Raw genomic sequence first — 14,096 nt, forward strand, 5'->3', positions numbered from 1 at the left:
GCTTTCATTTTCTGTTCTAATTTAAGTTGTCTCACTGCTTTGGCATCTTACTTAGGTGCCTCAGTCCAAATAAACTGCTCTGAAATTCAGCCAAAAGACCTTTCTTCTGTATGTGGACAATCCTGGAGTGCTAATGGGTATTTGTTTCCCCCATCCAAGCTTATCATGCCTTAAGAAGTAAATTTGAGTTGTGATTATAAATCGAGTTGAAGACATCCCTGCTCATTGCAGGAGGGTTTGACTAGATGACCTTTACAGGTCTCTTCCAAAACAAACCATTCCAAGATCTCTGTAACACTTCCAAATCTCACTTTTCCTGTGATAGAACTTTCATTCTTTTGGATGAAAATAATTTTAGAGAAATTTTGCACCTCACACCTTCCCCACACCAATACCTGGGTGCATAAATCTGTGTTTTGGGTACCACCACCTCCTGCACTTGCACACAAGGTTCTTGGAGACGGGCCCACGTAGGTGATTAAGTGACAATAATAATGTTTCTCTCCCATCAGCAAACAGTGGGAAGAGAAAAACACGGTGAGCATGGAAAAGGAAGATGATAAAAGGAGAGGGTTAAGCATTATGCAGGTTCTGAAAGGAACTGACGTGTGAAACGGTGCAGTGATAACCAAGATGTTGAGCTTCCACCTGGGTATTCCTCCTGTGTGTAGCTGTCACAGATGTGTCAGTCTGGTGTCAGTTTTGATGTCACCAAGGTGTTACTTCGGGTACCAGCAGCACGAGGCTGTTGGCTGCTGCAGGAGAAACATCCGGAGAGCTCTTGTGCCCATAGATTCAGATTAAGCAGTGAAGTGTTTTTAGATTGGCAGCTACTTTATCAGATTTTATAAGTTTATCTATACCAGGAATTACTGCCCTGCACAGTGTGTGTTGGGATGTGCTGGTGGATGGATAAATCCAGGCTGTCCTGAGAACTGAACTCTGAGGACTGGGAATGGGGAGAAAGTTTCCCTGTTTCTGTAGTCCCTTGCCAGCTTAGGGGATGTTATAATAAACCCAGTGAACTTTGCTTCCAGAATTGCCCCTTTAGCAGCCTCAACACTGACACTGATCCCTGTTTTTTCCAAATCATTCGGTATTTGGCAAACTCTGCCCATGATTTCAGGCTTTAGCTGTCACAGATTATTTATGCCGGCTTCGGATGCTTCCAGTGGACAGTTTGTTTTGGATTTTTGCCACGTGTTGCTAACGCTGTCCCTGAAAATGAACACACTGAGGCTGATCTTTCTGAATGGGTATTAAACTGTGGTCAAATAGCAAACGATCACACAGAATGTAAAAATCAACCAGTATTTACGTGTTTAGTGTCTGTACAAAGCCTAATTGGCAATCAAAGTTTTAGTCTTTCTCTGTCAACCTGCCAATAATCAGATGATTACTGTCGGTGTTATCAGGACCTCTGAGCCTTCCCCTTGGAAATAGTAATTTATTTTGTTATGTCGGAGAACCCAAGTAATAGAATTAATTTATGACCGTGTTTGGAGGTTGTGCTTTTTTTATGTTGGAAATAAAACTATGTTAGTGTTGTAAAATTGAGCAAAATCAGAATTCAGGGTTAATTTGAGAAGAATCTTCATTAAAGCATAGAAAATGGAAAAGGATATAGAAAATATTAGGCTGAAAGTATATGGTCGGAGGGCTGGAGCCCCTCTGCTCTGGAGCCAGGCTGGGAGAGCTGGGGGTGCTCACCTGGAGAGGAGAAGGCTCCAGGGAGAGCTCAGAGCCCCTTGCAGGGCCTAAAGGGGCTCCAGGAGAGCTGGAGAGGGACTGGGGACATGGGCTGGAGGGACAGGACACAGGGAATGGCTTCCCACTGCCAGAGGGCAGGGCTGGATGGGATATTGGGAAGGAATTGTTCCCTGTGAGGGTGGGGAGACCCTGGCACAGGGTGCCCAGAGCAGCTGTGGCTGCCCCTGGATCCCTGGCAGTGTCCAAGGCCAGGTTGGACAGGGCTTGGAGCAGCCTGGGACAGTGGAAGGTGTCCCTGCCCATGGCAGGGGGTGGAATGAGATGAGCTCTAAAACCTCTTCCAACTCACACTATTCCATGATTTTATATTGACTTAAAAGGCCATAAATGTTTCCTTTCATAGGCATGCAGAGTCCATGGATTTTTGGCCAGAGTGTTCCCAGGAGTTTGCAGTAGGCAAAATGTATAAATGACTGAAGTGTAGCATCATTTTTGCATGTTCACCTGTAAATGTAAGCATGCAGAGACTCGAAAGGCCTTTAATTAAAACAGTGCACAGAGCAAATATTAATGGGTATCAAAATACAAACTTTGTGTCATTCTTTTCATGTTCCTGTTTAATTTTTTATGTCTAAACGCAAAAATATTACTAATTTTTCAAGTCATGTAATAGCTAAAAGAACAGCCTGCTGGAATGGTTGTTGTTAAGAGAGCCTTTCTCCCTGGCATATGCTAATTACCTCGGGATGGATATTTCATTGCATTATTTTCTCCAAAGTGCTTCGGAAAAGCCGGCTGCATGCACGAGGCGTGTTGGATGCCGAGTAGGACCAGGCTCATGAGCGTGGGAGACCACAACCAATTAACTTCATTAGCGTTGCTTTGACCTCCAGTAACACTCTGAGCCATGTTTGGGGTTGTTACCAGTAAACCCCGTGGCACCCCTGGGATTTACAAGGCTCGAATTAACATCCCTTTGCTTTCTGATCTTGGAAGCTTCTGGTCTTTGAATGGTTTTGTGGGGGGGACTTGGCTCTTCTGCATCCCCAGAGCTGCTGAGGCTTTTAGCATCTCCGTGGGGTTCACGCTTGGCTCGCGATCCTGCTGGATTCAAGTTGTTTGGATACAGAAGGCACAGATGTTTGTTGTTACACCAATTCCATGCAGAATGAACATCTCTAGAGATGTTTGGGTGGGTGGGGTGGAGTGGCCTGATGCTTTATAGCCTACTTACTGAGTGTGCAGGAGGGAGGAGGCAAGGTCAGTTTGCTCAAGGTAACCAACTTAAAGTCGTGTTTGCACTTCTCATGTGAGTCAGCAATCTTGAATACGCTCTGATAACATCAATAAAAATAGCCAGCCCTCTTGGCCTGAGCTTTGAAGTAAAATCTGGGTGAGGAATTATTGAGCTTAAGCATGGTGGGGGATTTGTTCCCCATTTCTTGATGAAAAGCTGATGCTGGAGTTGCAGAGCTACACAAAGCAAGCCCAACCCAGCACTTCCCTGACATCATCCGTGTTGCATCTGTGCCTGTAGTAAAGGCATAGGAAAGCAGCTGGAACACTTCCTGGTGTATAATGTATGTCCTGCTACCAAGCAATGCGCCGTGAATCCCTGCCAGATGTATTTCACTGGGACATATTAATTTCTGTGCTTTGAAGTGCGCGTGGCTGGGGATAATATCCTTAATGAAATATTGGAGCGAGAAACAATACAGTGTAAAATAGTGCTGTTCACTTGAGGGCCTCAGAAATGAAACAATTCTCCAAATCCCAGCCTTGGAGTGGATGTGGAAAATGAGGGTGGCTGTACTTGGACTGAAGGTTCTAGATCTGGGAATGTGGGGGAGACTGCAAGGACAGGGTGACCAGTGCTGAATACTCTTTCCAGCATCAAATATCTGAAGTTCCCTAAACCTGTTGTGGGTTTTGACTTCAGGTTTTTTGACCCTTCTTGAGCATTTTGTTGATGCTGTGAGGGACCTGTCATAGTTGTGAGGTCTTGCTCCAGTGGGGCAGTGCTCAACGGAGAGCTCAACATTACACACCATCTTAGGATGTGCATCCTGTAGACTTTAATCTGTATAAAGTGTCACTGCCACCTGATAGCCCAGGTCCTGGTTCTGAGGGTCCTGCTTTTCTCCCTAGTTCCCTTTTGTCTTTGTATTGGAGTAACTCCTGACATCTTCCAGGGCAGTTTGGAGTTTGTTAGAACTGGCAGAGAACCGGTGCCCTTTAACTCTGCGTTTGCTTTAATTCGGGGCTGCTGGTGGTGTGTTATCTTCTTGTAGTGGTGAAGTTCGAGAAATCAGCTGCATTTGATGTTTCAGTGCCAAAGATTTGTGTTTGTTTGGTTTTGAGCAGTACAAGAGAAATAAAAAGTGCGATGTATGAGGGAGTTGCTTGCAATAACTCATACCCAGTGTGAGATACGGACATCTCTGAAAAAGAGTGACTTGGTAGGGGCAAAAGTGCTGCTGATTAAATCTTCATGGGTTCAAAATCTCCTGGACAGGAAGGAAAGGAGTTTATCTACTCTTCACTGGCACAGGACCATAGAAAAATGTATCTGGGGCAAGAGCCAGGTGTGCAGGGAAAGGTGATGGTCATTTTGTTTAAGCAGCTAAAATTTGTGGGTGCTGAATACCACGCACCCATGAGATTGATTCGGGAGATTGTCTGGCGTATTGCTCACAAAATTTTCACTGAAAATTTGAGGGTCTTTCTGATACCTCAGATTGAGGGCAAAATTAGCAAAAGCTCGAGGTGCTGTGGGAGTTACATATGAGGAGGGGGAGCCTGTGTTGTGTGCACAGTATTATCTGCTACAGCTTTGGGGTATTTGGAGGATAACACCTAACCTGGTTTTATTTTGGTTTCTTTCAGCCTTGCTAACATGATGACCTGACAAGATACAGCACGGTCCTGACTATGCAGTGCAGGGACTGATGGGAAAGGATCCAATATGAGTGTGAATGATGTTGGAGGCAGACGACGCTTTGAGGATAGCGAGTACACGCTGCACATCTACCCCGGGAGCATCGCAGAGGGGACAATCTACTGCCCCATCACCGCCAGGAAAACGTCCACGGCCGCCGAGGTGATCGATTCGCTCATCAACAAACTCCAGCTCGAGAAAACAAAATGTTACGTGTTGGCCGAAGTGAAGGAGTTTGGAGGGGAGGAATGGATCCTCAACCCCACGGACTGCCCGGTGCAGCGCATGATGCTGTGGCCGCGCATGGCGCTGGAGAACCGCACCAGCGGCGAGGATTATCGCTTCCTGCTGCGGGAGAAGAACCTGGATGGCTCCATCCACTACGGGAGCCTCCAGTCCTGGCTGCGGGTGACGGAGGAGCGGCGCAGGATGGTGGAGCGGGGCTTCCTCCCCCAGCCCCCGCAGAAGGACTACGATGACTTGTGCGGTCTGCCGGACCTGAACGAGAAAACGCTCCTGGAAAATCTCAGAAACCGCTTCAAGCAGGAAAAAATCTACACCTACGTGGGCAGCATCCTCATTGTTATTAATCCCTTCAAGTTCCTACCTATTTATAACCCCAAGTATGTCAAGATGTACGATAACCATCAGCTGGGGAAGCTGGAGCCCCACATTTACGCTGTGGCAGACGTGGCTTACCATGCTATGCTCCAGAGGAAGAAGAACCAGTGCATCGTGATTTCAGGAGAGAGCGGCTCGGGAAAGACACAGAGCACCAACTTTCTGATTCATCACCTCACCGCCCTCAGCCAGAAGGGATTTGCCAGCGGAGTAGAACAGATTATTCTTGGAGCTGGCCCAGTGCTTGAGGTAAGATGGAAGTGATAGTAGTGTGGAAATGTTTTAACGGTGAAAAAAAACCAAACCGAGTAGTTGGGGTTTTATTATGACACTACTCTGGGGTTATCTGCTAAATACTGATAATAAAGTGACAACAGCATTAGCAATGAGAGAAGGTTGTGTTTCCACCTATAGAATCCTACCTGCTTCCAAAAAAAAGGATAAAAATAAAAGTACAGCAAATGGCTTGTTGCCAAATTTGTTAATGCTTTGTTTTCACTCAAGTGTTTCTTAATGCTGGTTTATCTCGGTGGTTTCTCAGTGGGAAAATGGAAATGAGGATTATCAGTAGCCATTTTCTAGTACATTGAAAAGAGAATTCATTGCACACAGTGTATTGATAATGTTGTATTTATGGGGTTTCTGTGCACTCAGCTTCTTTGAGCTGGGGAAGAAATCAAAGGTAACTTTCATGGTCAAAATTGGGTTTTCTAACCATGACTGCTTGATTTGGCCACATTTTACTTACTTTATGAGGACTCTTTATGTGTATTAGAGATTAGATGAACTGGGCCATTGATTTTCAGGTATGAAACTCTGAAGATACTCTGGGATACCAGCTTAGTTAATTAATTTGTCTTGAGTTTGCTCCATAGTCTTTGAGATGGTTTTTCTTGGAATTGCCAGCTTTGCTGGTTAGAAATTTTTTGGTTAAAGCCCATCTGCACATGGGTGATGTGTCAGCTTCAGCCATGCCATTGTCCTTGTGCTGAGGTGGTTTGGTGCCTCCTCCCCTCCCCTCCCCTCCAACCCATATTCTTGGTGATCTGTTTTCTATTTTGAAAGGGATGCTTTGGCAGCTGTAGACAAAGGTACCTACTCTCTGTGCCTCTATTCCATTAACGAGTCTGAGGACTTGGGTCAGCCTCAGCTACCAGCAGAAAACTGGGAATCAGAGGAAGGACTAGTGCTTGAACAAAGGATGAGCAAACAGCTTCATTTTGCAAAGCCAAAAGGTTTTTATTTGTGTTTCACATCAGGTGAATGGGCTGAGCTAATTTAGTCTGGAGTTAGCCAATGATTATAGTACTTTGGGATGGGCTTTGCCCTGACAAGCATCAAAGCTGTAGGACAAACTGAAGGTAAAGAAATTAAAAGGTCTTTTTATTTGGGACAGTGTGCAGGAAGCTGTTAATTTTCTTAAAGCACACGGGCAGGTAGACTCCCTGTCCTGACACTCACCATGTTTCTCCTGTTGTTATCCAAGAGATTATGGACCTGTTTCTTGCTGAGGTTGAGAAAACGTCAGACCAGGCTCCTGTAGTCTGCAATTAATGGTGGTTACTGCGGTGACCCACGTTGGTGACCACATTAATTTCAGAAAACCAGTATGAAAACTATTGCATTCCACCTCCGATCCTGTTATTCCACCTGCAGTCCTGTTACTTATTTGAAACACCTCCGTGCTGTTTAGTTTTTGGTATGTTGCTTAATGTGTCATGTTGGACCACAGTCATTTTATAGTTCTCTTTAGCAGTGTCAGAGGGAGCATCTCTGTCTAGGTTAGATTTGCAGAGGTGGAGAGAGAGATCTCCATGAAAGGGAAGGTAGAAGGAAGTTTGAGGAATTGGTTTTTTTCCATAGATTCTACTTTTCTCAGGAATAGGTTCTCTACTTGCTTGGCTCTTGAATGGAGAGAGGCAGCACAAATGGTTTACTGGGAATCCTGACCTGGTGGTGGCCACTCACTTCTTCTGGGGACCATTCACAGAATGGTTTGGGTTGGGAGGGACCATCCCATTCCACCCCCTGCCATGGGCAGGGACACCTTCCTCTGTCCCAGGTTGCTCCAAGCCCCACTGTCCAGCCTGGCCTGGAACACTTCCAGGGATCCAGGGGCAGCCACAGCTGCTCTGGGCACCCTGTGCCAGGGCCTCACCACCCTCACAGGGAACAATTCCTTCCTAATTTTCAATCTTTTTTTCCTTTAAAAAGCACCTTTGTAGTTTCTCTCCTTGGTTCCCTTTCCACTAGATGAGGTTGCTCAAGGCCCCGGTGTCGTGGCGAGTTGTGTGTGTTGGGATGAGGTGAAGGGCAGAGATGCACTCCAGCCTTTTGTTTTCCTTTTGCAAGATCTGCAGCTGTTTTTGAGGGGAAAAAAATCCTGAATCATATCTGTTATATTTTTTTTGCTGTTGGAACAGAAGTTTGCATTCCTTCTCTCCAGCAGCTGGACGGCTGCTGTTGTGCTTTGTCTGCTTCCAGGCCTCTTGAAGAAAGTGGGGTAATCCAGAATTTCTTCTGCTCTGCCAGCACCGGTCCCAAATAGTCACAAATCAGGCAGCCTGAAAGATAAAGATAAAGATAATCATGAGTTTAATTTTTTAATGTAGCATGTTTCTGCTTTTCCTTCTCTTCCTAGAATTTCCCAAGAAAGGGATCTTCAGAGCAGAGCTTTGGGTAGTGTTACCCTGCAGACTGTTTGCAGATTTGACCTTTTGGGTTGTGGTTGGAATAAACTGAATAAACTCTGGAAGTTTAGATGCCAAACTTTTGGGGTTTTTTTTCTTCTTTTCCTTTGTTCTTCTTCTCTCCTCCGGACACCTTCTGCAATCTCTTTGCTTTCCCTTTGCATATTTAAGATCAGATTGTGTTCAGCGCAGGTTTGTCTTTCAGAAGCAGCGACACAGCTCTTTGTGCTGCGACTTCTGACTTAGGGAACGGAGCAACCAACAGTTCACTTGGACCCACTGATCTCTTTCTCTGCTTGAAAAGTGTCTCTGGCAGGACAAGTGCATGGAACCTCCTGTTCCTGGGAATGCCTTTGCTGTCATGCTCACATGGCAGGAGAGGAAGCAGAGCAAAATTAAGATTTTTTTTTTTTTTCCTGCAGCTTCTCTGTTTTCCTAATTTACCTTTCTTGAACAGCTTCAGGCTATTGTTTGGGATTTTTTTTTTGTGGCATGAGATTCCTGAGTCTTGTCCAAATTGGACTTTTGGGGACGGCTGTCAAGACAAGTTGTTACTGCCCTCTAAACACGGTGACATCATCCACTAGTTGCACATAGTTTGAGACGTGTACTGAGACCAGGCGTGTCCTTTTAAAGTGTATTTGATGTAAATCCTATGGATTTTCTTTTTTCTCCACTGGGATTTAATAGGAAAATTTTGCTGTAGTGGTGCTCCTTGGAATGGTTGCAATATGCTTCTTTTGGCGATAAATGATATTTTAAAATATTTGCATATTCATATATTATTTGTCATAAATTATATTCCTTAAATACCATACTAATTTTTCCAATAACAAGATTCCAATTGTTTTAAAACCAGGTGATTTTCTTTATATTTTTCCTCTATTTCCCCCCATTTTCTTATAAAGCACATTTTTCCCTATAAGAACTTGCACTCTGGCTCCTTAATTTCAAGACTGAGCTTCTCAAAATCCATAATTTTGTGTAGTTAATTGAGGAAGAGTTCCACGTGCTGCAGTTCCATTCTGGTTCTGACTGACTCCATGCAATACCTGAGGTGAAAACTTCTGCTCAGCTTGGTGCTTCATCAGGAACCCAGAGTGCCACACCTCAACAAGATATTGAGGGGCTGGAGGGTGTCCAGGGAAGGGTCTGGAGCAGCAGGAGCGGCTGAGGGAGCTGGGAAAGGGGCTCAGCCTGGAGCAAAGGAGGCTCAGGGGGGACCTTGTGGCTCTGCACAAGTCCCTGACAGGAGGGGGCAGCCGGGGGGGTCGGGCTCTGCTCCCAGGGAACAGGGACAGGAGGAGAGGAAATGGCCTCAAGTTGTGCCAGGGGAAGTTTAGGTTGGAAAAATTTCTTCACGCTGGAAAAGATGTGGGTGCCCTATCCCTGGAGGCGTTCAAGGTAGCTTGGAGAGGTTGCACAACCAGGTCTAGTGGAAGGTGCTCCTGCCCAGGGCAGGGGCTTGGATTAGATGACCTTTGAAGTTCCCTTCCGATCCAAGTCATGCCGTGTTTCAATTCATGCTCTACCTGGAGAACTGTGCTTTATCCCTGCAGGGATATTTTATCCCTCATCTAGGGAACTTGTTGATGTGAACTTGGAACGGCGTTTTAAAACCCTATTTTCTCTTTAATTAGATTAGCTAGAAACATCCCGATGAACTTTATGTTGGAATCCCAGCTCGTTTTCATAGACTGTAACCCTTAGAGGTGGGATGCGGATGGGATCATCACCCTGTGCCGGTGCATGGTGCAGCCTGTGAGCATCCTTCTCCATCCTCCTGAACCATGCCTCAGCCTTCTGGGGAGCTCTGAATGCAAGTTAATTTATTACATCTTGCTAATTTCTTTTTCAGTTCTCCATAAAACTGCAAAAGTAGGAAATTCCTCCCTGGCTCAGGTATGCCCAAAGGTCCTCAGACAGGTACTGGATGAGCCTTGGTCTAAAGGAGTCTGCACCAGATGATTTTATCATCGGTCCCTTTCTCAGCATCTCGTTCGTCACAGGAAAACAGCCATGGCAGCTACACACAGCAGATGTGGTGTCTGAGCAGCTGTTTATTTGCCTTTTCAAACATCCCAGTGGGGATCTCTCAGTTGCTTTAAAAAAAATAAAAGCCAAGAGCTGTGTTCCTGGGAGAGGCCTCGGAGTACAGGCGGTGGCCAAGGGGAGCTGCTGCTGCCCTTCACAGCTGATGTGCATCTGCAGCATCTCTGCCAGAAAAAAAAAAGGAATTGATTGCTTGAATTGCTTTGGAAAGAAATGCAGAGAGCTTTCTGTAGAGATGGCCCCGCTATTTGCATTCCCAGTGGTGGTGGTTTGCACAGGAACCTTAGGAACAGCAGCTGGAGTTGCTTTTTGGTTTCTGGAGCAATATTGCACAATGTGTGTGCTTTGCTTGTGTGGGGAAGTCAGAGTTGCCACCTGAAGGTCTGGGAAGCTGAAAGCCTTTATTTTTCTTGTTTCTTTAATCCTGATGATGGGGTTGTTAGAGGAAAATGCAGGCAGCATCTAGAAGATATTGAAGGTTATTTTCCAGGACTATGTGCTAATGCCCAGCATCCTCCCAGCTGAATTCAGCCCTGGCAGCAGCAGCTGGAGCTGTGGCCCTGCGAGGTGTGAGCAGAACGACTCCACGCTGCCAGAATTGCAGGGGATGCTGCTGAATGTTTCCAGAGCCAAACAAAGAGCCATTGAGTCGAGTTAAAAAAATCAATTAACTGGAATGATCAGGCGTGTCCTGGACTTCCAGTAGGTTCGGGCAGCGTTGGACAACACGGAGGGGCCAAAGCTCCCTGTGCACACAGCCTCCACTGCTTCCCCTGCATGTGCCAGACCTGGAGTTATCCCAGGTAGGACCCAGCTCCTCTGGCAGATCCCGCCCTCTTCACTCCTGTACTGTGGAGCCAGGATAAGGGGATACTCCATTCCTATAGGAATTAGGGTGCCATTATTTGCCTGTGAGAAACGACATTTGCAAACAGGCCATATTCATATTTTTACCTGGAACAGTGCTAATGGGATGTAAACTTTGACAATATTCTCTTTTTTCCCCCTATTCCTGCTTGAAACAGTATTAATGGGGGATAAAATTTAAGTATATTTACATTTTTATCCCCTGCTTGGAACAGTATTATTGGGAGGCAACCAAATTCCATTAAAATAGACTTTACAAAAGAAATAGATTCTCTGATTACAATGTTCACAACGTTCAGTTTCCAGTACGCTGATTTTTGAGTAATTGGGTTGTATTTTGTGGCTCTAGAAGTTTTATATTAAAAAAAATAGATTTATATGAAGGGGAGAGGGAAGATTTATTCTTCTGCTCATTACTCACTTTTGATCATTTTTAACCTATGATATGTGCAATTGCCACTGCTCTGCCATCTCAGTTTGGTGTAGGTGTGAACGCAGCAGCCAGGGTTTTTTCCCTTTGCATTCTTGCCTCCCTAGTGCTTGGAAAGGTTAGAGAGGGAGCAGCACACTGAGATTATCCAGCTGATGCCTAATGTGGGAAGAATTCGTGCAGGCCTGACACAAAGGACTCCCACAGCAAGGCTCAGGCACCAACTGCTTTTCACCAGCGCTTGCAAAATGCTGGGATTCTTCAGCTGGGGAGGTTTTACAGTTTCAGGCTCTGTATCAAATAGCGTCTTGTTCATCCCTTTTTCTGACGCTGAATTATTCAATATTTTCACTGTAGAGTCTTCCTGCCATATCCAGATGGGCTGTATCAGTTCCTGGGTCTAATATTGTTATTATTTTTCATTACTTGCTATCTTCAGCAAATATTTCATTACTCCAAAGTCCAGATTATTGCACTTGAATGACAAAAATGGATGTTTCTACCCTGAGAGGAGAGTGGGGAGATGGATTTGTTATTAAAGCAGGTTTACGTGAAGCTGCTTTTCCTCCACCTTTAAGAATTACGAGGTATTTTGTTTCCAGGAGGGAAATGCCAAATAAACCCTGCCCTTGCTGGGTGGAGTGCTCACCTTGCAAGATATCCTGGCTTTATGGACCCCTAGATAGCCAGGCTTTATGGACCCCTATGTATCAGGATCTCTGGCTATCCAGATTCTATAAATATTTATGTGTCTATACAATATAACCCTGAGTCTGACCCTGGCAGGGACCACGTGTTCATGCTAACCCAGATGATGCTCAGCATTATATGGTATTAGAGAAAAATTTACTTTCTTAATACCATTTTTAAAATACCTTTCTCTGTCTTATTCCACCAGTGTGTCTGTTATTTGGGTTTGTATTCAGCTTTTTCGGTAAAACTTGAATATCAAGGTGCACATTTAACAAAACGTGAAGGAAGGGCCCATTTTCTGACACCTTATTTTTCCCTTTTTCTCTCTATTTATCAAATGCTGTAACTATAACGTAGCACTTTGACAAACAATGTTTTCGATGGAAGATCGTGTTGCTACTGTTCAGTAAGGCTTCCATGAAGACTTAATAACCAAGACAAGGACTTTTTATCCCTAATGTGCATAGTTAGTACAGCACTGTGTTTTTCTGGTCACGGAGTGAGAAGTTAATGCCTTAGTAGGGATTTTGTTTCTTTCCCCCCTCCCCCCTTCTCCCAGTCAAAATACAGATTTTTTTGGTTTTCAGGAGCATTTACTGAGACCCTTTTGACTTTTCTCGTGGCTGGGGAGCCTGTATTGGATTTGACACGCTGGGCTGGGTGCTGGGTGGGTGCCAGGTGGGTGCTGTGCTGCAGCCCTTGGTGGGGAACACAAGAACCTGGGAACAAGGAGCCTTTGTAGGACAGGGACTACACCCAGCTCCGGAGGTAGCAGCTGGCAAATTCAGGCTTTTTAACAGTTTCTGCCATCCCCGTGGCTTTTCCAGGCCTGGAATGTGAGTGCTGTCCCCTGAACACCTTTGGAAGAGCATTTGGGTTTGGCACCCCGGGAGCCAATCCCTCTCCCGACTGCCCGATGAGGAGGTGTCCTACAGGGCTCAGAAATTGTATCCCAAGGGAGCAGATACAATTTTCTGACTGTGTCCTCCGTGTCTTCAAGGGAGAGAGGTCCTCCCTTCTTATTTATGCGCAGGAATTGCTATTTGTAACAAGAAATTGTTATTGTCGCTTATTTTATAAAGTGGGGAGACAGAGAAAGTGTTGTTAGTTATGGGAGGGACCACAGTGGTCACCTGGTCCCGCCTCCCTGCTCAGGCAGGGCCATCCCAGAGCACAAGGCACAGGATTGTGTCCAGACAGCTCTGGAATATCTCCAGTGAGGGAGACTCCACACCCTCTCTGGACAATCTGTTCCAGTGCTCGATCACTGCGCAGTGAAAAAGTTCTTCCTCATGTCCAGGTGGAACTTCCTGGGCTCAGGCCCTGCCCGTGGCTCTGGTGCCGCTGCCGGGCCCCGGAGCAGAGCCCGGGCCCTGCCCTGAGCCCTCCCTGCAGCCAGGGACAGCCAGGGCTGAGGGCCCCTCTCAGCTGGGGCTCCTCTCGAGGCTGAGCAGCCCCGGCTCCCTCAGCCTGTCCTGGGCACGGGGATGCTCCAGGCCCTTCCTTATCTCCGCAGCCTCTGCTGGACCTGCTCCACTCTCCACAACTCCCTGACAGGAGGGCGGAGCTGGGTGGGTGTTGGGCTGTACTCCCAGGAAACAAGGGACAGGACAAGAGGACACTGCCTTAAGCTGCCTCAGGGGAGGTTCAGGTTGGACATCAGGAAGAATTTCTTCACAGAAGGGGCGATTAGGCACTGGAATGGGCTGCCCAGGAATGGGGTGGAGTCCCCAACCCTGAAGGTGTTTAAGGACTGACGGGACATGGCACTCTGTGCTCTGCTCTGGTTGACAAGGTGGTGATTGGTCACAGGTTGGATTTGATGATCTCAGAGGTCTTTTCCAACCTCAGTGATTCCATGATTCTGTGATAGCTACAGCTCTGCAGTGATGCAATGTGTACATCTGCTTTCCCCATATGATTCCTGTGGGAATAGAGAAGTCAATGCATTCACTGAGGAGTGCGACGATGGTCATCGTTTAGGGTCGTGTCACTGAAAATGCCTCAACCCAGGAATTGCTGGGATGGGCGTTGTTGTCCACCGCTTCTACAGCATGTGGATTGCGTTTCGTTGTTTCAACATCTGATGGATATG

General features: G+C 46.1%; 1 protein-coding gene across 11 annotated transcripts in view; it reads left to right on the top strand.

Annotated features, from left to right (window-relative positions):
• Positions 1-14,096, top strand: part of MYO9A (myosin IXA) — a 175,617-nt gene that overhangs the window by 26,879 nt on the left and 134,642 nt on the right. For all 11 annotated transcript variants that reach the window (XM_042022730.1, XM_042022729.1, XM_042022735.1 and 8 more), the window contains one exon: positions 4,597-5,518. In XM_042022730.1, the coding sequence (XP_041878664.1) occupies positions 4,676-5,518 (843 nt within the window). In that variant the 5' untranslated portion in view covers positions 4,597-4,675. The remainder of the gene's footprint in view (positions 1-4,596; positions 5,519-14,096) is intronic.

This window comes from Corvus kubaryi, unplaced genomic scaffold (assembly GCF_017639235.1).
Source record: "Corvus kubaryi isolate FWS band 111438036 unplaced genomic scaffold, C.kubaryi_AGA036_p1.0 37220, whole genome shotgun sequence".
In the NCBI taxonomy this organism is placed as follows: domain Eukaryota; kingdom Metazoa; phylum Chordata; class Aves; order Passeriformes; family Corvidae; genus Corvus; species Corvus kubaryi.